This window comes from Stegostoma tigrinum, chromosome 14 (genome assembly GCF_030684315.1).
Source record: "Stegostoma tigrinum isolate sSteTig4 chromosome 14, sSteTig4.hap1, whole genome shotgun sequence".
NCBI lineage: Eukaryota > Metazoa > Chordata > Chondrichthyes > Orectolobiformes > Stegostomatidae > Stegostoma > Stegostoma tigrinum.
In genome coordinates this window covers 33,375,794-33,397,161 of record NC_081367.1, presented here as the reverse complement: position 1 = coordinate 33,397,161, position 21,368 = coordinate 33,375,794, and the positions used below count along the sequence as shown (strand labels likewise).

Below are 21,368 nucleotides of genomic sequence, written 5' to 3'. Positions count from 1 at the left end.
AATGAAGAAGGGTCACTCGACCCGCACCGTTTAACACTCATTCTCTCCACAGATACTGCCCCACCTGCCGAGCTTTTCCACCTTTTTCTTGTGACCCTTTTTCTGAACAAGTGTCAAATGACTAGAAACCTTAACTTTACTTGCTGCCCACAGATACTGCCAGATCCGCTGCATTTCTCTAACAATGTAACTTTTTGTTTAGAATGGTTTTAAAGCAGTGGTCGACCCCGCCCCTTCCCCATAACTAAAATAGAAATACCCAGCCAGGCTTGCCTCACCCTATAATCTGTGTGAAAAGTGGTATAATAATCTTGTCACCCCGATGTGTTAGAAGGGAGTGGTTAAATGAAATAAACTCCTGACACACACACTATCTTCAACTAGTAACAATTTATTTATCTAACAGTGAACAAATTAATTGAACTATTAACAAACAGAAGGCTTTCCCTCAACTACTAACTATTCCCAAATAAAACAAAATTTTAATGGAATATTGTTCCAATAAATAAAAGATCCACTTATATAAACCAAAATGTTTCAAAAAATTAGAACTCAGTCTTTCAAAATTACATCCATGTTACATCTTTTGGAATGTACTGTGCCTTCTCCATTGATCTCTCAATGTTCAATGCCAGGAATGTTCTCTCTGTGAATTCTTCTGTCTGGAATATTAGTGCAGAATTTGCAGTACCATTGTTAATTAATGATGCTTTTTCTAAGAGCTAAGAGAACTGATCTTGTCAGATGGCAGCTGCTTCTCCGCCAATTTTGCAACTGTCCCTGTCTTTTATACTCTTGATGACGTATCAATTTCTTACAACAGCATTGGTCCAATGTTGTCAAAACCATCAGATTTAAATTTAATTCGCTTTTAGTATCTAAGTGCCTGGTTTAAATTAATTAGCTTCATTTCTTGATAACAAATCAAAAACTGTGGCTTGGCCTGCTAACGGTCCAGCCTTTTGATACAGATGTTACAAATCATATGCTCTGTGCAACTGCAAACCCACAAGCTACTGAGACACTTTTTTAATCTCCAAGACTAGAAGAAGCACGTGATCTTTTAAAGAGACCACACACTGCTGACCCCTCGCTGTCATTTTATAAATATCAGTATTTTACAGATAGTAAATTCTAATGTCCTACCTTAATCAACAAATACTCTACCCACCTTTGTAACCCATACCCCCCCAAGAAAAAAATCCATCATTATGAAAAAAATTCCCTACTTGTTTCTAAACCTTAACACCATTATGTTACTAGATCCATCGTTCATTAATCTATAGTTACATACTTCACACTAATTCTATATACATGTAACATTGAACTCTATCTTATATACATTTTTTTTGAATCCATGATAACACATCCGCAAAAATAGTTTCATGCCCCACAACGTGTACAATCTATAAATTAAATGCTTGTAACATTAGACTGCAATGAAATAATCTACTGTTCTTGTCCTTAAATCTTGACAAAAAATGTCAAAGGATTGCAATCAAATACACAACCATCTCTGATGCAGTGTTTGCAATGTAGACATTAAAATGTTGCAAGGCCAGTACCAAACTCAATATCTCTTTTTCAATGGTTGAATCATTTTTCTGGTGGATGTGGAGTTTTTTTTTTAAATAACCAGTTGGCTTTTCAGTTCCACAGTCATCCTCCAACCTTTACATTGCTTGCGTTGACGGTGACTTTGAAGGATTTCAATAAATTTGGCATGGATAAAACTGGTGCTATGGTCAATACTGCTTTTAAATTCCCACATACCTCCAGGCATTGTTCTGTCTACCAACATTTTGTGTTTTTTTAAAAAACAAATCCGGCAGCACTGCCACCACACTATTAAAGTTTGGTCCAAATTTCCTGTAGAATTTGCCCAATCCTAAAAATCGTAGCACTTCCTTCTATGAGGATGATCTAGGAAATTCCTTGATGGCCTTCATCTTCTCGTTTCTCAGTGTTATCCATCCATGTCTGATATTTGTGCCTTGAGTGTCACTTCCACCTTCTGTTGTATCATGAAGAACTCTGTCAAATGTGCCATGTGATCTTTCCGTGAATGGCTAAAGGTCACTAAGTCATCCATGCAGTTGGCAAAAATTAGTCCTGCCACAACTCTGTTCAGAAGCCTTTGAAAAGTGGCTGGTGGGTTTTTCATTCCGAATTGATGTAGTCCATTTTGGGTTACAAAAGCAGAAACTTCCCTACAGTGTGGAAAACTGGCCCTTCGGCCCAAGTCAACACTGACCCGCACAGATCCATCCCCCTTTCACCACCTAATCTACACATCCCTGAACACTACAGGCAATTTAGCATGGCCAATCCACCTCGCCAGCACATCTTTCACTCTCTCTGACAAAGGTACTTGCTTGTAACTGAAAAGTAAGTCCAACTTTGTGATGCAATGACATGTCCTACTTTTTCGTTGCAATCCTCCAGTCTTGGAATTGGGTATGAGTCATATTTTTTCACATCATTGATCTTCAATCATGTATACAAAATCATTGAGAACCTCCAGGTTTGGGAACCAACATGATTGGCAAACTCCACTTGCTTTGACTTAGCCCAATGATATCTTCTTTGGGCATCACTTCCACTTCTCCTGAACCTGCCTGGTTTTGAGAGGATTAAGCCTGTAGGGGTATTGTTTTATCGGAACAGCATTCCCTATATCAATCTCATGGATATGGTATTAGTCCTCCGCCTTCTATTTCTACTTATTTCCTCACAGCATTGTAATAAGTCTTTCAATTCAGTCCTCCATTTCTGGGACAGATAGCTCATTACCGTATCCCATTCTTTAAGAACTTTCTCATTATTCAGTTTATTCTGAGTTAATCAAAATCCACATCTTCTGGATTTGATTCCTCGTTCTGAGTGGCAGTTACTAATACCTGTGTCTCTGGTTCACTTTCCCTGGTGTAGAAAGGTTTCAACGTGTGAACATGACATATCTGAATTTTTCTTCCTATCTGGCATTTTTACCATATAATTCACTTGACTTAACATCTTCTCAATCTGATAGGGACCACCATACGTTGCTTTGAAGGGACCTCCTACCACAACAGCCCCAATGCTTTATCCTCACAGGCAAATGTACAAATTTTAGATTTCTATCTGCTTCTTGTTTCGTTATGTTCTGTGCCACCTTCAAATGTTGTTTAGCTAATTCACCCATTCTTTTTCATGTATTTCTTACCTCAGATAATCAAATTGTGAAATCTCTGACTTTGTTCCAATCAACGTTTCCTTAATTAATTTTTGAAGGCCCTCTTACTTTGTGTCTGAATATCATTTCAAATGGAGTAAACTTGGTTGATTCATTTGGAGCATCTCTTAAAAGCAAATAATATAAATGGGATACCTTTATCCCAATCATTTGAGTAATCCTGACAATAAGCCCTCAATATTGAAAAACTCACATAAACAGCCTAAAAACAATGCTCCCTGGATTTCAGGATGGTACTCACTGGATTTATTGTTAGATGCCTAAACTATCCATGACCACCTCAAATAATTTGGCAGTGAAATTGGACAATAACGGCTAAAGACAGCAAGCAACTCTTCCATTACCATTTTTGCCTTAATATTCTATAATGGAATAGCCTCCAGAAGTCTGGTAGACACGACCATTATAATTAGCAAATACTGGTTCCCATTTTTGTTTATGTAGGTCTCTTGCCTAAAACCAATCAAAACCGGCATGAAAAGTTTTTCAAATGCGGGATTTGGAATCAAAGGTGCTTGTTTTACTATTGCCTGTGGTTTTCCTATCATCCGACATGTATGACAGTTGTGGCAAAATTGAAGTACATCTTTATGCAATCCAGGTCAATAGAAATGCTTATGGATCTTAGCCTGAGTCTTTGTCATTCCTAGATGACTTCCTACAGGTAATTTGTATGCTAATCACAATACTTCCTGTCTGTATTCTACTGGCAACACAATTTGGTGAACTTCCTCCCATTTCTCCTCTGCACTAATCTTTCGAGGTCTCCATTTCCACCTTAAGATTTTATCCTTAAGGTAATAACATTCTGATTCCTTTTCTGTGTAGGCTTTATGATATAAATTCTTTAGCATCTCCTCTTTTTGTTGTAACTCCATTAAGAACTAAACACCTCTGCCTGATCCTCTACCTGTTTGGGTTTTTCCTTTTACCATTTCGTCAAACAGGATGCAGCTAACTTGACCATAACTCCTTCATCTCTCTGTTTTGTTTTCTCTTCTTGTTTTAGCTTATGGCTGTGCAATCTTGTCACCACACAGTCTAGAGGTGTTTTCCTTTTAACTCCACTACAATGGACATTACTCCCACTTTTGATCTGGCTGGGTAATTTCCAAGAACAAACTGTATTCCTGGAATACCCACTCTATCAATCACTTCCCCAGTCTTGATTGGATTTTCTAGCCTCATCTTACACAAGGGAATATGAATTCTCTCTTCATTTATTCCACAGATTATCACTGTCTCAGGCAACATTTCAGAAGGAGTGCAAATATTTTCATCCACTACTATTAAAGAATGACCAGCTCCCATATCACTGAATATTGTAATTTCCTTTACCTTCTCCCCCGTTCTACCTGAGCAAATCTTACCCAAAGAGGTGAAGTCTTTAAAGAGATTTGGCACTATTTTGTTTGCTAGCCTGTGACTAGGAGGTGCACTCTTCTGCAGCTCCTCGACTTCTCTCAGGTTTTCCTTCTCTACCTTAACTAATCCTACTGGTTTAGCCTCTTCAACCACACTTTTTCCCCAGTACCTCTCCTAAACCACCAGCATTGTGACTTTGTATATTCCACCTTACTGCAATGAAAACACTCGAAGTCTTTCACCACTTTTCCACCGGTGGGTTTCTTTATTCACATGAAATAAACTGTTCCCATGTAATCTACTTTTTGTTTCTCATTGAAGGTTCTCCCTTTTTCCCCCATTTTCTATTCCTCGTGGAATGAAATTGCTGTCAGAAGCAAAATTTCGATTTCTGCACTAATGCATATTCATCAGCCATCTCTGCAGCTGCCTTCACTTTTTTAACTTTCTGTTCCTCAACATGAGTTCTTATCACTTCTGGCAGTGAGTTTTTAAACTCCAACAGAATAGCTTCTCTAAGATACTCATATGTCTTTTCTATCTTGAATGCGATCATTCATTTATTGAAGTTGCTCTGTTTAATTCTTTCAAACTAGGTATAAGCCTGAGTTGGTTGCTTTCTTGCATTTCTGAACTGTTGTTTATGCGCTTCTGGTACCAACTCAAAGGTACTCAAAATAGCCTGTTCTAATCCTTCACATTCTCCTGACACCTCTGAAACTACCTTACTATCTCTACCCACCAACTTGGTCTGAATTAGCATTACCCATGTAGCCTCTGGCTAGTTGATCTGTTTAGACAATTTCTCAAAGGAAATGAAAAGGCTTCTGCAATTTTTTCATTGAGTTTTGGTAATGTTTTGACATATTTATATATATCCCTACCAGGTCTTTGATATGTTGGGTTTGCCCATCTTCTACCTTTATTTCCATAATTTTAAGTTGGCTAACCTGTCTAGTTTGCAACTTCCAAAGTTCAAACAGCTTTCTTTTTATCCCTAGTTAAGCCCAATTCTAGCTTTTCTGCTAATTCTACAAGTTTTTCCTTCTTCTGTTGTTCTAACCTTTCTTAGCAAATTTTGAAAGTATCTTCAACCCCCAGAACCTTTTTTAGCAATGTTAAGAGCCAGTTCCTCAATCTTGATTTAACCAACAATAAGCAACCAAAATTAAACAGATTTTCCACTTCTCAATTTAAATAAAACTTAAGATCTAGGACACTAATCTCCAAGTCTGTTTAAATCTGCTGGGACCTTTCATACCCTAAATTTGTCCAGATCAGTTCAGATTCATCCATAACGGTTCAAATCACCGTCCTGATCTGTTCTAACTTGTGTAAATCCCGGACCTGAGCTATCCAGATCCTGAACCCGAGCCCCCCATCTGTTATGGAGCAGATGTCGACAACCGAAACATGCAGAAAGGAGCACCTCGCCTTATAATCTTTTAGAAGAGCCCCCTGTCTGTTATAAAGAAGTGGTTAAATGATATAAATGCCCAACACTCTGTCTATAATCAACAAGTTACAATTTATTTATCTGACTCTAATAGTGAACAAATTAAATGAACTAGTAATAAACTGAACAATTCCCCTCTAACGAATAACTATTCCTGGATAAAACAAAATTGTAACGGTATGCTGTTTTAATAAATACAAAGCTCACTTGTATAAACCAAATTTGAAAAAACAGAACTTAGCCTTTCATAACATCTGTGTTATGTCTTTTGAAACATTCTGTGCCTTCTCTGCTGATCTTCTGTCAGGAATGTTCTCTCTAAATTCTTCTGTCTAGAATATTAGCTAAGATTATCACGGTACCATTTTTAATTAGATGATGCTTTCTCTAAGAGCTGATCTCTTGTCAGATGGCGGTTGGTTCTCTGCCGATTTTGCAATTGTCCCCATCTTTCATACCCTTGATGACATTTCTTACAATAGCATTGGTCCAATTAGTTGTGAAAACAATCAGATTCAAATTGAATTGGTTTTTAGTATCTAAGTGCCTCATTTAAAATAATTGGCTAGATTTCAAACTTCTTGTCTTGATAACAAAACATCTATCCTTTTGATACAAATGTTACAATTCAGGTGCTCTGTGCAACTGCAAACCCACAAGGTTACTCTGACATTTTTTTAATCCCCAAGCCTAGAGGAAGCCTATCATCTTTTAGAGGGACAATGCAGTGCTTGCCCCTGTATCATTCCATAAACATTAATACTTTACAAACATCAAAGTCTAACATCCTGCTTTCCAATCTGCAAGTACTGTATTCAACTTTGCAATAAAATCTTCAGGATCCATCATTCTTTGTTTTAGTTTAGTGGTATTAAGCCTGTCTCTTTAGTTCCTAGTCCTGAGGCAAAAGTACCCCATTGTATTCTGTGGGAATTTCAGGGTTTTCAACCGCAAAGAAAGAATCATCAAATTTGCCCATGTCAGCATTAAGTGGGATGACTTGTTTCTGAGCGATCTTTCTCATTGAATCTCCAACATATCCCAGATATTCCCTTTTATTCTTCCTCACCCTTCCTCCTTCCACAAAATATGCTTCCATTCTTAAGAATGTGATCAGAGATAATGGGAACTGCAGATCCAAGATAACAAAGTGTGGAACTGGATGAACACAGCAGGCCAAGCAGCATCTCAGGAGCACAAGAGCTGTGTGCCATCCAGCTCCACACTTTGTTATCCATTTTTAAGAACTCACATTCAACTCAAAACCTTGACTATATTTCTCTTTCTTCAAATGATGCCAGGCAAGCTTTGTATTTTCAGCATTCAAAGAATAAATTAGGAGGACAATCAGAAGATGTGTTTTAAGAAGATTTTCAAAGTTTTTAAAATTCCAAAATAAGAGGTTTTCATGCAAAATCAAAGCACATGGATTGATGATAATGTACTGGCATGGATTGAGAATTAGTCTGCAGCCAAGAAATAGCGTAGGAATAAATAGGTCATTTGCAGAGTGAAAGGTGCGACAAGTCTGTACTATAGTGATCAATACTTCGAACCCAGCTTTTAAGTTTGCTGACAGTACAAAACGAAGTGGAAGTGTGAGTGTTAAGGAGGACATATTGAGGCTTCAGAGTGATTTAGAAAAGTTGACTAGGTAGGCAAATGCATGGCAGATGTAGTAGAAAATAGATCGGTTTGAAGTTGTCAAAAGAAATGAATAGCAGGGTGTTATTTAAATGGTGAGAGACTGGGAAATGTAGATGTACAAAGGGACCACAGTATCCTTGTACAGAGTTTACTGAAAGTAGGCATGCAGGGTGCAGTAAACAGTTAGCAAAGCTAATGAGAAATAAAAACAGATTTTGTTGGTAAAGGTCAGCAGGTCTGTCAGAGATCAGACAACTCCTACAGTGTGCAAACAGGCCCCTCAGCCCAACAAGTCTGCATCCACCCTTGGATCATCCCTCCCAGACCCATCCCCCTATAATGCACCTAAGCTACACATCCCTGAACATTACGGGCAATTTAGCATGGCCCATCCACCTAACCTGCACGTCTCTGGACTGTGGGAGGAAGCTCATGCAGACATGGGGAGAATGTGCAAACTCCACACTGACAGATGCTTGAGGGTGGAATTGAACCTGGGTCACTGGCGCCATGAGCCAGCAATGCTAACCACTGAGCCACTGTGCCATCCTCAAAACGTGTAGTCGGCAGGATTTGAGCCTGTGTGGGGAATCTCCAATGGATTTCCTAATCCATCGCCCTAACCACTCTACCACGGTTACAGGGGACTATAGACCGGTGAAGAGAAATCATAGTTAACGTTTTGGATCCAGGTTGAACCTCATGTTTAACAAAAATCCAGTTATTCAGCAATATAGGTGTCATTGCACTCATCAACAAATACTTGCAGTAACATTACGATCAAAAAGTTTAATAGCCAAACAGAGTTCACAAGATGCCGTGCTGCAGTAAAATCTAGTCCTAAATAATGTTTCCTAACTCAGTTCAACATTTAATGATGGGAAATTGGATACAGAGCCATAAAACCATATTAGGTAGATGACCAAAAACTTGCTCAGAAGTGTAGGTTTTAAGGAGCATATTAAAGAAGGATACAGAGGTGAGAAGGTGAAGGGAGTTGGAGGCATGACTAGACAAAATGTTTATTTTCAAATATAGGTTGAAGAATAGCACAGCTATTCGAAAGAATTGTGAATAGAGATTTATGTAGTCAAACTAATGGTGAAATTGTTAAAGTTTTGAAATAATTTTTCAGATTTGGAAAACAATAATTAACAAACATACATATCCAGAAACACTTCACTGTCAGCAACAGTTACCACGTTTTAAAAGTACTTTTAATGTAGGAGCACAGAAGCCATTTTGCACACAGCAAGCTTCCACAACAGCAGTGTAATTAATGCCAGATAATAATTTTGTGATATGATTGAAGATTTAGTTTTAGCCAAGATACAGGAAAACTCTCCTGTTCTCAAAATGGTTTAATGGGAAATTAGACTTGCGTTCAGTGTACCATCCAAATAATGGCACCTCCAAATTTGTGCTCCCACATCCAGTTGTGAATAGTGGTGGATAATTAACTAATTCACTAGAGAAACAAGCTATAGAAATATCCCCATACTCAATAATCAAAGAGTCCAGCACATCAGCGCAAAAGATAAGACTGAAACATTTGCAACAATCTTCAGCCAGAATCATCAAGTGAATTATTAATCTCGGCCCCCTCCAGTGGTCCATAACATTACAGGTACCAGTCTTCTTCAGCCAATTTGATTTACTCCAATGTGAAGTCAAGAAACAGTTGGAGACACTAGATACTGCAAAGTCTATGGCCCTGACAACAGTTGAACAACAGTACTGAAAACTCGTGCTTGAGACCTTGTCGCTCACCTAGCCAAGCTCTTCCAGTAGTTACAACACTAGTATATACCTGACAATGTGGAAAATTGCCCAAGTATGAGCTTACTTAAAAAGCAGGATAAAACCAATGCAGCCAATTACTGCCCCGGAGTACACTCGATCATCAGTAATGTGATGGAAAGTATCATCAATATTGCTAACAAGCAGCACCTGCTCTAGTAACCTCTCGGTTACAGCCAGTTTGGGTTCTGCCAGGGCCACTCCTGCTCCTGACCTCATTGCAGCCATAGTTTTTTTTAAAAAGGACAAAAAGTTGAATTCCAGAGGTTAAGTGAAAGTGACAGTCCTTGACACTGAGACTGCATTTGACCAGGTTCAGCATTAAGGAGCCCTAGCAAAATGGGAATTAATGGATATCACGGGCAAACTCTCTGGATGGAGTCATACCTGGTTATTGGAGGTCAGTCCCTGCAGGAGTTCCTCAGGATAGTGACCTAGGCTCAACCATCTTCAGCTGCTTTCATCAACAACCTTCCCTCCACTGTAAGGTCAGAAGTAGGGATGTTCTCCATTGACTGTGTGATGGCTGCAATTGGTACTGACCAATCAGATACTGAAGGAGTCCATGTTCAAATGCAACAGCATCTGGCCAATATCTAGGCATGGGGTGACAAGTGACAAGTAACATTTGCACCATTAGCAAGAAACAATCTAACTACCATCTCTTGATATTTGATGGTGTTACCATCACTGAATACCCCACGAACAATATCCTCAGTGTTACCATTAATCAGATACCCAACTGGATTTGCCACATAAATGCAATGGCTACAACAGCAGGTCAGAGGCTAGGAATACTGTATTAAGTAACTCATCTCCTTACTTTCCAGAGCTTGTTCATCATCTACAAGGCACAAAACAGGTTTCTGATAGTATACTGTCCACTTTCTTCGATAAGTGCAGCTCCAACACACTGAAGAAGCTTGATGTTATCTGGGTCAAAGCAGCCTGTTTGATTGGCACCACGTTCACAAACATCTACTGTCCATCACCCATACTCAGTTGCAGTAGTTTGTACTATCTACAAGATGCATTGCAGAAGTTCACCAAAGATCCTCATAGCACCTTTCACTTTCATCTAGAGGGACAAGGGCAGTAGACACACAAGAATACTACCATCTTCAAGCTCCCCTCCTAGCCCATCACCATCCTGACTTGTCACTGGATCAAAATTATGGAATTCCCTCCTTGGGAGCATTGTGGGTCAACACATAGCAGGTGAACTGCAGAGGCTCAGGAAGGCAGCTCACCATCATCTTCTCAAGGGCAATTAGCTATGGGCAATAAATGCTGGCTGACCAGTGACACCCACAACCCACAAATCAATTTTGAAAACTTCCAGATTTTCTCAGTACATTGCTAGATTGCCACCCTACATTTTTGTAATCAAATCCTTCAGTGGACCCCAATCTTCTGATTCAGATGCTGCAATTAATAGTGCAGGAACCAGTAAATGACTGAATGAAAGCAGGCACCAGTGATAATGAAGTAATAGTGGAAATGAGCACAAGACCTATAATTAATGGTAGGGCCTTGGATGGTTTTGTAGGAACAGAGGGACCAAGGGATTCAGGTAAGTAATTCTTTGAAGTTTGTGTCACATAGACAGGATGGTTAAAAAGATATTTATCAAATTTGCCTTAATTGCTAACTCCTTTTGAATGTAGGAGCTGGGGAGTCATGTTGAGGATGTATGGGAAATTGGTGAGGCCTCTTTTGGAGTACTCTAGATAGCAAAGCGTGGAGGTAGATGAACACAGCAGGCCAAACAGCATCTTAGGAGCACAAAAGCTGGTGTTTCAGGTCTGGACCCTTTCTGAAAAGCGTCAGCTTTTGTGCTCCTAAGATGCTGCTTAGCCTGTTGTGTTCATCCAGCTCCACACTTTATTATCTCAGATTCTCCAGCATCTGCAGTTCCAATTATCTCTGGAGTACACTGTCTAGTTCTGGTCACCCTTGTTAGAAGAATGTTATTATTTAAACTAGAGAGGGTTCAGAACAGATTTACCAAGATGTTACCAGATACGCAAGGTCTGAGTTGTAAAGGAAGGCTGGAACTTTTTTCACTGGAGCACAGAAGGCCGAGAGGTGACCTTACAGGTTTTTAAAATCATGAAGGGATATTGATAGCGTTAGTGGTAGGTGTCTTTACCCTAGAATGGCGGATTTCAAGACTAGGGGACACACTTTTAAGGTGACAGGAAAGAGATTTTAAAAAGACACAAAGAGGCAAATTTTTTTTAAAACACAGAACGGTTCACGTGTGGAATGAAGTTCGTGAGGAAGTGGTGGATGTGGGCACAGTTACAATGTTTAAAAGACTGTTAGATAAGTATGTGAATAGGAGAAGTTTGGAAGGATATGGCAGGCACGTGGGATTAGTTTAGTTTGCGATTATGTTTGACATGGTCTGGCTGGTCCAAAGGGTCTGTTCTGTGCTGTATGACTAAGTGACTGAGAAATACAGGTGAGTTACAATTAATGAATTATATAATAGGCAGTGAATTAATAGAAAAGCAAACTCACTAATGAATAAATTAACATAGCAGCAGGCATCAGTAAATTAATAAGTCAATTCCACAACAATAACTAGTAAACTTTCATTTTAATCAGTCTCATAGCTCCATTGAGTAAGTGAATAAAGCACAGCAAACCAATATCTTAATGTAGAAGCAGTCTTGAGTAAATCAAAGAAATGGAGCAATAGCAACTGCAAACTGATGAGACATATATATTGGCATGTACCAGTAAACAATGTGTGGAATAATGAAAATGCCAGTTAATTAATAACAATACAACTATTAAACGTAGAAGAAGCCGAGTACACTCTGGCTTCTATATACGTGTAGGGTATTGAGGCATCTGATCAATTGCTGTGAGTCATGACCAATTGTAAATTTGTATGTGCACACAAAAGCCTGACGCCTTTCAACATTCTTCCTACTGCTCACGAACAAAGATCTAATTTAAACCACAAAAAAATCTGTCCAGTAACTGCACTAAAGAGGGTTAGAAATATGGAGATATTACCCAAAAAGAGGTAGTAGGAAAAGAGATAAGTTTGAGGCTGGTATGGTTGAGAAGAGGAGCAAGTCAAATAGTATAGGGAGTCAAAAGCAAGGCAGAGAACAAGGTAAGACTGATAAATTAAAATGCATTTAGTTCGATGTAAGAAGCATGACCGGTGAGGCAGATGAACTCAGGGCATGGTTAGAAGTGTGGGACTGAGATATCGTCGCTATTATAGAAACATGGCTCATGGAGGCAGGACTGGTGGCTTAATGTTCCAGTGTATAGATACTACAGGAAGGATAGAAAGGAGGGAGAGTGGCATTGTTGGTTAGGGATAATATTACAGCTGTACTTAATGGACTTACTCCCAAAAGTATTCGAAGTAATTTGGATGGAGCTGAGAAATAAGAAAGGGATGACAACTTTATTGGGATTTTATGATAGGCCCCAGTCGTCAGTGGGAAATTGAGAATTTGTAAGGAGATCTCATATCTGCAAGAATGATAGATTTGTAATGGTGGGGGGTTTTAACTTTCTAAACATAGATTGGGACTAACATGGTTAAGGTCTTGGTTAAGTTGTGTACAAGAAATTTTTCTTATTCAGTATGTGGATATACTTACAACAGATGGAGCAAAACTTGACCTTCTCTTGGGAAATAAGGCAGGGCAAGTGATAGAGATGTCAGTGGGGCCGCAATTTGGGGCCAGCGATCATAATTCTAATAGTTCTACTATAGTTATGGAAAAGTATAATCTAAGTTAAAGTTCTAAATTGGAGTAAGGCCAATTTTGATGATATCAGGTGAGGACGTTCAGAAGTTTGGGGGACGCTATATGCAGGTAAAGGGTCAGATGGAAAATGAGAGGCCTTTAAAAATGAAGAGTGAGTGAAAGGTAAGGCTGGTAGGTATAGGGAATGCTGGGTGACTACAGAAATTGAGGCTCGGGTCAAAAAGAGAGGCATATGGCAAGTCTAGACTGCTGGTATCAAGTGAATCCCTGGAGGAGTGCAAGGACAGTAGGAGTATATTTGAGGGAAATCAGGAGGGTAAGATGTAGCTTTGGCACATAGAGTTAAGGAGAATCTGAAGAAATTCTACAAATACATTAAGGGCAAAAGAGTAACTAGGGAGAGAATAGGGTCCCTTGAAGATCAACAAGACCATCTATATGTGGAACCATAGGAGATGGATGAGATACTAAACAAACTTATTTTGTCATTATTTGCTGTGGAGAAGGATATGGAAGCTAGAGAACTTGGAGGAATAAATAGTGATATCTTAAAGTGTCCATATTACAGAGGAAGTGTTGGACGTCCTTAAACACATAAAGGTGGATAAATCCCTAGGACCTGATCAGATGTATCCCAGATACGTTGGAGGGGATTGTGAACTGCAGAATTTACATGTATTTCAAAAGGCAAGGACTGATTATGTATATTCAACATGACTCTGTTTGCGGAAAATTGTGTCCAACTAACTTGATTGACGTTTTTGAAGAAGTGACAAAGAAGTTTGTCGAAGGTAGAACAGTGGATGGCTTCTATTTGGACTTCAACAAGGCATTTGATAAGGTTCTGCATTCTAGACTGGTCAGCAAGGCTAGACCACATGTGGATTGGCTATTTGGATACAAAATTGGCTTGAAGGTAGGAGACAGAGGGTGGTGGTTGTGGAGAGTTGTTTTTCAAACTGGAAGCCTATGACCAGCAGTGTGCTGCAAGGGTCGATTCTGGGTCCACTGCTTTTTTTTGGATGTGAATAGAGGAGGAATGGTGAGTAAGTTTGCAGATGACACCAAAATTGGTGGTTTAGAGAACATCAGGATCTTGATCAGATGGGTCGATGAATGGAAGATGGAGCTTAATTTAGATAAATGGGAGCTGTTGCATTTTGGTAAGGCAAACCAGGCTGGGACTCATAACACTTAATGGTACAGTCCACCCAAGGGAGTGTTGCCAAAGTGACCTTGGGGTGCAGGTTCAAGTTCATTGAAGGTGGAATCACAGTAGACAGGGTAATAACAAAGGTATTTGGTATACTTACCTTTATTGGTTAGTGCACTGAGTATAGGAGTTGGGATGTCATATTGTGGCTGTACAGGACATTGGTTAGGCCATTTTTTGGAATAATGCATTTAATTCTGATCTTCCTTCTATTGGAAAGGCATTATTAAACTTGAAAGGGTGCAGAAAAGACTTACAAGGGGTTCGAGCTACAGGAAAAGGCAGAATAGGCTGGAGCTATTTTCCCCAGAGCATCAGAGCTGTGATCTTAGAAGTTTTTAATACCATGAGGGATATGGATAGAGTGAATAGCCATGGTCTTTCTTCCTCCAGGGTGGGGATGTCTAAATCTAGATGGCATAGGTTTAAGGTGAGGGGGGAAAGATTTAAAAGGGATCTAAGGGACAATATTTTCACACAGAAGGTGGTGCTTGGGTGGAATGAGCTGCCAGCCAGAGGAAGTGGAGGAGACTGGTACAATCACAACATGTAAAAGGCATCTATATAGGTAGATGAATAGGAAGGGTTTAAGAGGGTTATGGTCCAACTGCTGACAAATGGGAACAGATAAATTTAGGATATCTGGTTGACAAGGACAAGTTGGACCACAGGGTCTGTTTCTGTGCTGTACAACTCAATGACTGAGTAGAGGAATGCAATAAGACAAGGAGCAATGGCTGGAGTAGTGGAGAAATTTGAATTGTACTCAACAAAATATTTTGCATTTAACAAAGTCGTAATGCATTATTGGTTCTACAGTTTGGGAAGCCACAGTGGGGGTCATGCACTTGGCACTATCGCGGTGGAATTGTGGAGTTTCACAGAAAGGTAACAGTAAGTTCTTTTCATTTAACATCATTGAGGAGGAGACAGGTTATATGGCTTTTGGTTGCTGAGTGTTTTCCAAATACCTTGCAGTATTGATGGGGAGAAAGTGTAGCGAACAAAACACCGGTGTCAGTAGTTTACATCTCTGTCTGTAGCAGGTTTTACATTCCAATTAATGTCTAAACATTATATTTAATTTATAATTACTTCCTAACTGTCAGTCAGTCTTGGTCATATTCATTCTAAACAAATTCTGTTAACACAGAATGCTCCATCTGAAAAACAAACATTTCACATGATAAAGCTTTTAACATTTGTGTTTCTTAAAAATTGTATTTTCAAAACATATGGCCAGGCTGCCAAAAGAAAAGAAGATATTATAATTCAAAAGATTTTAAAAGTACTAATGCCCCTGAGGTAACAAATTGACTTTGCTCATACTTCAGTTAGCTCTGAGCACATAGTTTGGACAATATAAGACCTTGCAGAGAAGCTGAACCCTTCATGCAACAACGTTTTAACTAAGACCATGCAATCACTGAAGTCTGGCTTTGTGTTGCTAAAATTTGTCACATCCAAATTCAGAGGATTTTTAAGCATTTTAAGTACTTTTTAAAAAGTACATGTTAGTTAACAGTTACAGATTAGTATCATTAAGCACAAATTGCCACTAAATTGCTGAATCATGCCACAGAAAAATGCTACAGGTTAGTCAGTCAGTTTTAAAAATCCAATAGGAAAAGCTTGCTGAGGAGTTTGTGGGAAAATACAGCTTATGCAAGAAATGAGAACTAGGTACTGAAGGTACATTGGCCTCAATTAGGATACAGCACAAATAACGAATAGTAAATTGGATAATTCATTTGAATGGTTCTTAAAATTTATCTTTATGATTTAAGATTGAACAGGTCTAAATAAACTGAAAAATCAAATGTAAAAAGGAATATAAATTGTGCAAAATAGTCATTAAGTACAGAAAGGAATTTGCTAAATAAATAAACTTCACAAACAACTTTAACCAAACCATTTTCAAAAATAATTATATAAAGCCTCAAATCAGAATGCCACCAATGAATGTCAATAAATTTTTACCATCGTTACACAGACAAATGTAGCAGCTAATTAGCACACAGCAATATCCAATAAACTACTAATAAGGTGAACAAACAGCAGATGTTGGTAGTCTTGGTTAATGGAAGAAAGTTGGTCAGAACACTGGAAAACACATCTCTTCTTCAGGTCATGCCACAGTATTTTTCACATCCACCTGAACAGGGAGATGGGGTCTTGGTTGATCTACTTATTCAAAAGCTGACATCTCCATTGCTGCAATAAAACATCACTCTAGGTTATGTATTCAAGTCATATAATTCAAAGTTTTAAGCATTTGAATTACACTGAAGGGACAGATTTGCTTATATTAAATGTCATCCTCTTGTGCTGGTTGTAAATTTTCACCTTACTGAATCAAGTACAATTATGAATCTATAGTCTAATTTGATACAACTTTGTCACAATATATTGTATGGAATAAATGTAAATGTATTTTCGGAACCCAATGTAAAGTTTGTTTGGTGAAATATTGACATTACCATAACTCACTAAATTAACTTTTAAGTGGAAAGAGAATTTAAAAATGGTGGGATTATATCCAGTGAGGTTCAGGAGAATGAAGCAATTCTTACTGAAACTTACAAAATTCTGAAGGGACTAGATGTTAAGCAAATGTTCCAGCCTACGATAGAGGCTAGATGATACATTAAAAATAACTGGTATTCCACTTAAAACAGAAATAAGAAATCTTTTGTAAGTCATAAATCTATGGAATTCTCTTCTCTCCTCTCCCTCCCCTCCAGACTGGAGGAGGTCATTGAAAATTTTAAAAGCAGAGTTAGATTTACTCTTAACTAATAGAGGACTTAAGAGTGGAAGAGATACTTTTGCCTGCTGCGCCATTTGATAAAATTGGCTAAAATGGCCTTTTCCTGCTCCTTATATATGTGCATGTGCTTATACATCTGCACTTCACTGCACATCAACTCAGGCCCAGATTTCAGGCCAAGGCTTTATTTGCACAATAATGCAATCTGCAAAGAGCACTAGATAATTTTGCTGTTAAGCACAGTGTAATTGTTTTATCCTTTTGAAGTGCTGAGTGGAGCTGCATTTCAAAGTTTGACTCTTGTAACAATCAGTATACATTCTCATAATATGATACAACAGAAATGAAACACTGGGGATTATTTTCACCTTTACAGTTCAGGGAGTAAAGTGGCAGAGCACATTGCCTGTTTGTTAAAGAACACATCCAGTTTCCATAGCAGACACTGTTGTTTCTTAACCACCCAAAAAATGAAATAAAAAGTTACGTCTATCATAGGCTGATTCAGAACATTAAGATGATTGGGATCCACTGTGATTTGCACGACTTGGATTCAGATTTGGCTTGCCCATAGAAGGCAGAGGTTTAGGTGGAAGTGTTTTTTTTCTGGTTGGAGGTCCATGACTAGTGGTATTCCGTAGGGATCTGTACTGGGACCTCTGCTGTTTGTGATATATGTAAATAACTTGGATGAAAAGAGAGATGGGTAGGTTAGTACGTTTGCAGACGATACAAACATTGGAGTTATGGATACTGTAGACGGTTGTCAAAGGACAGTGAAATACAGATCAGTTGCAGTCATGGGCAGAAAAATGGCAGATGGAGTTTAATCTGTTTAAATGTGGGATGCTGCACTTTGGAAGATCAAATGTTAAGGAAAGTATACAGTTAATGATAGAACCCTGAACAGCATTGGTGTACAGAGGAATCTGGGGTTCACGTCCATAACTCCCTGAAAATAGTCATGCGAGTAGATGGGGTGGTAAAGGCATAAGTTATGCTTGCCTTTATTGGTCAGGGAATTTACTACAAGAGTCAGGATGTCATGTTGCAGCTCTATAAGACTTCTGTAAAGGCCACACTGAGTATTACATGCAACTCTGGTTGCCACATTACCAGAAGAATAAGGAGGCTTTGGAGAGGTTGTAGAAGAGGCTTACCAGGATGCTGCCTGGATTAGAGGGTACAAGCTGTAAGGAGAGGCTAGAAAAACTCAGGTTGTGGCTGATGCTGAAGGGAGACTTGATAGAAGTCTATAAAATTATGCGGTGCATAGATATAATTTGACAGTTAGAATAATGTTCCCTAGAGTTGAAATGACCAAGGTGAGGTGGGGGTGGTGGGGAGTTTAAAAGAGATGAGGAGCATTTTTGTTTTTAATAAAAGGAACAGTGCGTGAGTCTGAAACACACTGCCAGGGTTAGTGGTGGAGGCAAGATGTGATGGGGCATTTAAGTGACTTTTAGATAAGCAAATGAACATGCAAGTAATGGAAAGATATGGACCAAGGGCAGGCAAAAGGGATAAGTTTAATTTGGTGTTATGTTCAATGTAACATCATGGGTCAGAGTGCCTGTGCTGTACTATTACTGTTTCTGCTTTCCACCAGCAAGCACATAGGTACAGTGTGTGACAAAGGAAATAATATGGCTTGCGTAGTGAGAGGATTAGAGTACAGGAGCAATGAATGACCTGTGCAGGGCCTTGCTGAGTCCACATCTGGAGTACTATCTGCCATTTTGGACTCTGAAGAAGGATGTCTGGCTATGAGAAGAAGTGGAATGAAGAATAATCAGACTGATTTCTGGGATGCCAGGACTGACGTATGGAGAGACACTGATCAGGGCTATATTCAACTGAGTGTCGAAGACAGGATAAATGCAAGACATTCCTGATGACTGGGAGTCCAGAACCAGGGCTCAGTCTAAGGACATGGGATAGGCCATTTAGGACTGAGGAGGATGATAAACATTTTCATCCAGAGTGAGATGGGCATGTGGAATTCTCTGGACCAAAAAGTAATTAAGGTCAAAACACTGAATATTTTCAAAATGGAGAAATTCGCTTTTAAGTGCTAAAGGGATCGAAGGATATGAGGTGAAAGTGGGAACAGAAAACTAATCAGAATGAACCAGAGGACACAGTTTAAAAATCAGGGGTAAGCCTTTTGAACAGAGTTGAGGAAAACTTCTTCACCCAGACAGTGGTAGATATATGGAATGCTCTGCCCCAGAAGGCACTGGAGGCCAAATCTCTGGATACTTCAAGAAAGAGATGGATAGAGCTCTTAAAGATAGTGGAATCAAGGGTTAGGGGGACGAGGCAGGAACACAATACTGATTGTGGATGATCATAATGAACGGTGGTGCTAGCTCGAAGGGCCAAATGGCCTACTCTTCCACCTGTTGTTTATTGATCAGTGATGATCATATTGTATTTTGGAGTACTTCCAAAGGGCTGAATGACCTACTCCTATTTCTATGTTTGAAACATAGAAAATAGAAACAGGAACATTAAAACTAAACATCAAAAGCTCCATGATCACTTCCAGTGTGCCCACCCAAGCAATTAATTGTTAAGTATACTTTGAAATTTCAGTCACTGTTTTAAACATGACCCTTGTTTTTAAAAAGAAAATTTACAAGTCTAATTAAACTTATAAAAGCCTGTACCGTAGTGCTTTGGTAAAATCAGATTAACAATCTTGCAATAGTATCAACAAAGATTATTCACACATGAATGTAATCAGCTGTACTGTGTGCATTGATAATTTACTTTTAAGTCCAATCAATTCAGTTCATCATTTTGATCCTGATTATGTACTGCATTTACAAGAAATGGTGCCCTCTGACCGACACAATACATTAAGTGATACACTCGTGAAACATAGATGTTCAGCAAAACAATAGCTGAATTTTTTTTGGTAGTTATAATAGGCCACCACCTACTGGTAATTCAAACTCTGTACAGTCTAATTTATGTTTTAAAGTGACCTAATCCTCTTCTGAACTTTCATAGCAGAAACATCAACCAACTCTTTCAATAAAGAGTGTAATGATTACACACAGTATCCAAAAGCAGGTAAAGTCATCTTTGTCCAAGAGGACAAAGGAGCTACTATCTCATTAAGGAAAGAAATTTGGGGAGTTTAATCCAAGGGTCACTACACCTCAGGTGATGAACAAGATTGAGATGAAAAAGAATTTAATGGTTACCTCCATGAGTTGTAGGAATTTGAACAAGGGCCATGAGCATCACTCTGAGCTAAAGTACCACAGAAAAGGTTCTGTGATAATGGGAATTGCAGATCCTGGAGAATCCAAGATAACAAAATGTGGAGCTGGATGAACACAGCAGGCCAAGCAGCACCATCTGAAGAAGGGTCTAGGCCCGAAACGTCAGCTTTTGTGCTCCTGAGATGCTGCTTGGCCTGCTGTGTTCATCCAGCTCCACAGAAAACGTTCTGTAGTTTTACTATGAAAAAGGCATGGGCCATTTAAAATACAACTCTCGATTAACAAAACAGTGAAGAATTCAAAGAGTTGCAATTACCAATAAACAATGTCTAACTTACAGATGTCACAAACAAAGCAAAGGTAGCATAAACTGAATGAAAAACAGGACTGAGTTATCTGCATCTCACAAAAATAATTATTTTTGTCTACATATATTCGTTTAGTTATCTACTTTAAATTTATATGGCACCTGCAACAATACATTTTTTCTCTACCTATGTTACTATCGCATAGATAGGTTTTATTCTGACCAAAGTAAACAAAAACCCTGATCAAAATTAGTACTTTTTATAGAATCAGCTTGTGACAACTGTAGTCAAAACAGCATTTGTAAAACTGAATAAAATCCCTTATTCTGTATTGTTCCCTTGAAAATTGGTCAAAAAAATCTAAATTTTATTAAATTCCAAAAGTTCCAATCATCAAGACCTCAGTTATTCCTCTTGCATTGCCATGTGGATGGGTGCTCATCCTGCAGATTTCTGAACTTGTTTCCAAAGTAAAGCCACCACGTGAACCCAATAACAACGCACAATATAGATTCTACATAGTAGCCATCAGTTGCAGTTGAACAGGAACCACCAAACTTTGCGCAAAGCTGTAAAGGGACAAAAGAAAATT

At 38.7% G+C, this 21,368-nt stretch overlaps 2 protein-coding genes across 2 annotated transcripts in view; one reads left to right on the top strand and one right to left on the bottom strand.

Annotated features, from left to right (window-relative positions):
- Positions 1 to 21,368, top strand: part of gmps (guanine monophosphate synthase) — a 103,823-nt gene that overhangs the window by 355 nt on the left and 82,100 nt on the right. The gene's annotated exons all lie outside the window — the stretch shown is intronic.
- The window catches only part of slc33a1 (solute carrier family 33 member 1), a 52,252-nt gene continuing 42,973 nt past the window's right edge, over positions 12,090 to 21,368 (bottom strand). The window contains exons 7-8 of the mRNA XM_048542069.2: positions 21,177 to 21,345; positions 12,090 to 16,676 (exon numbers count right to left, since the gene is read on the bottom strand). Coding sequence (XP_048398026.1) covers positions 21,178 to 21,345 — 168 coding nt within the window. The 3' untranslated portion in view covers positions 12,090 to 16,676; position 21,177. The remainder of the gene's footprint in view (positions 16,677 to 21,176; positions 21,346 to 21,368) is intronic.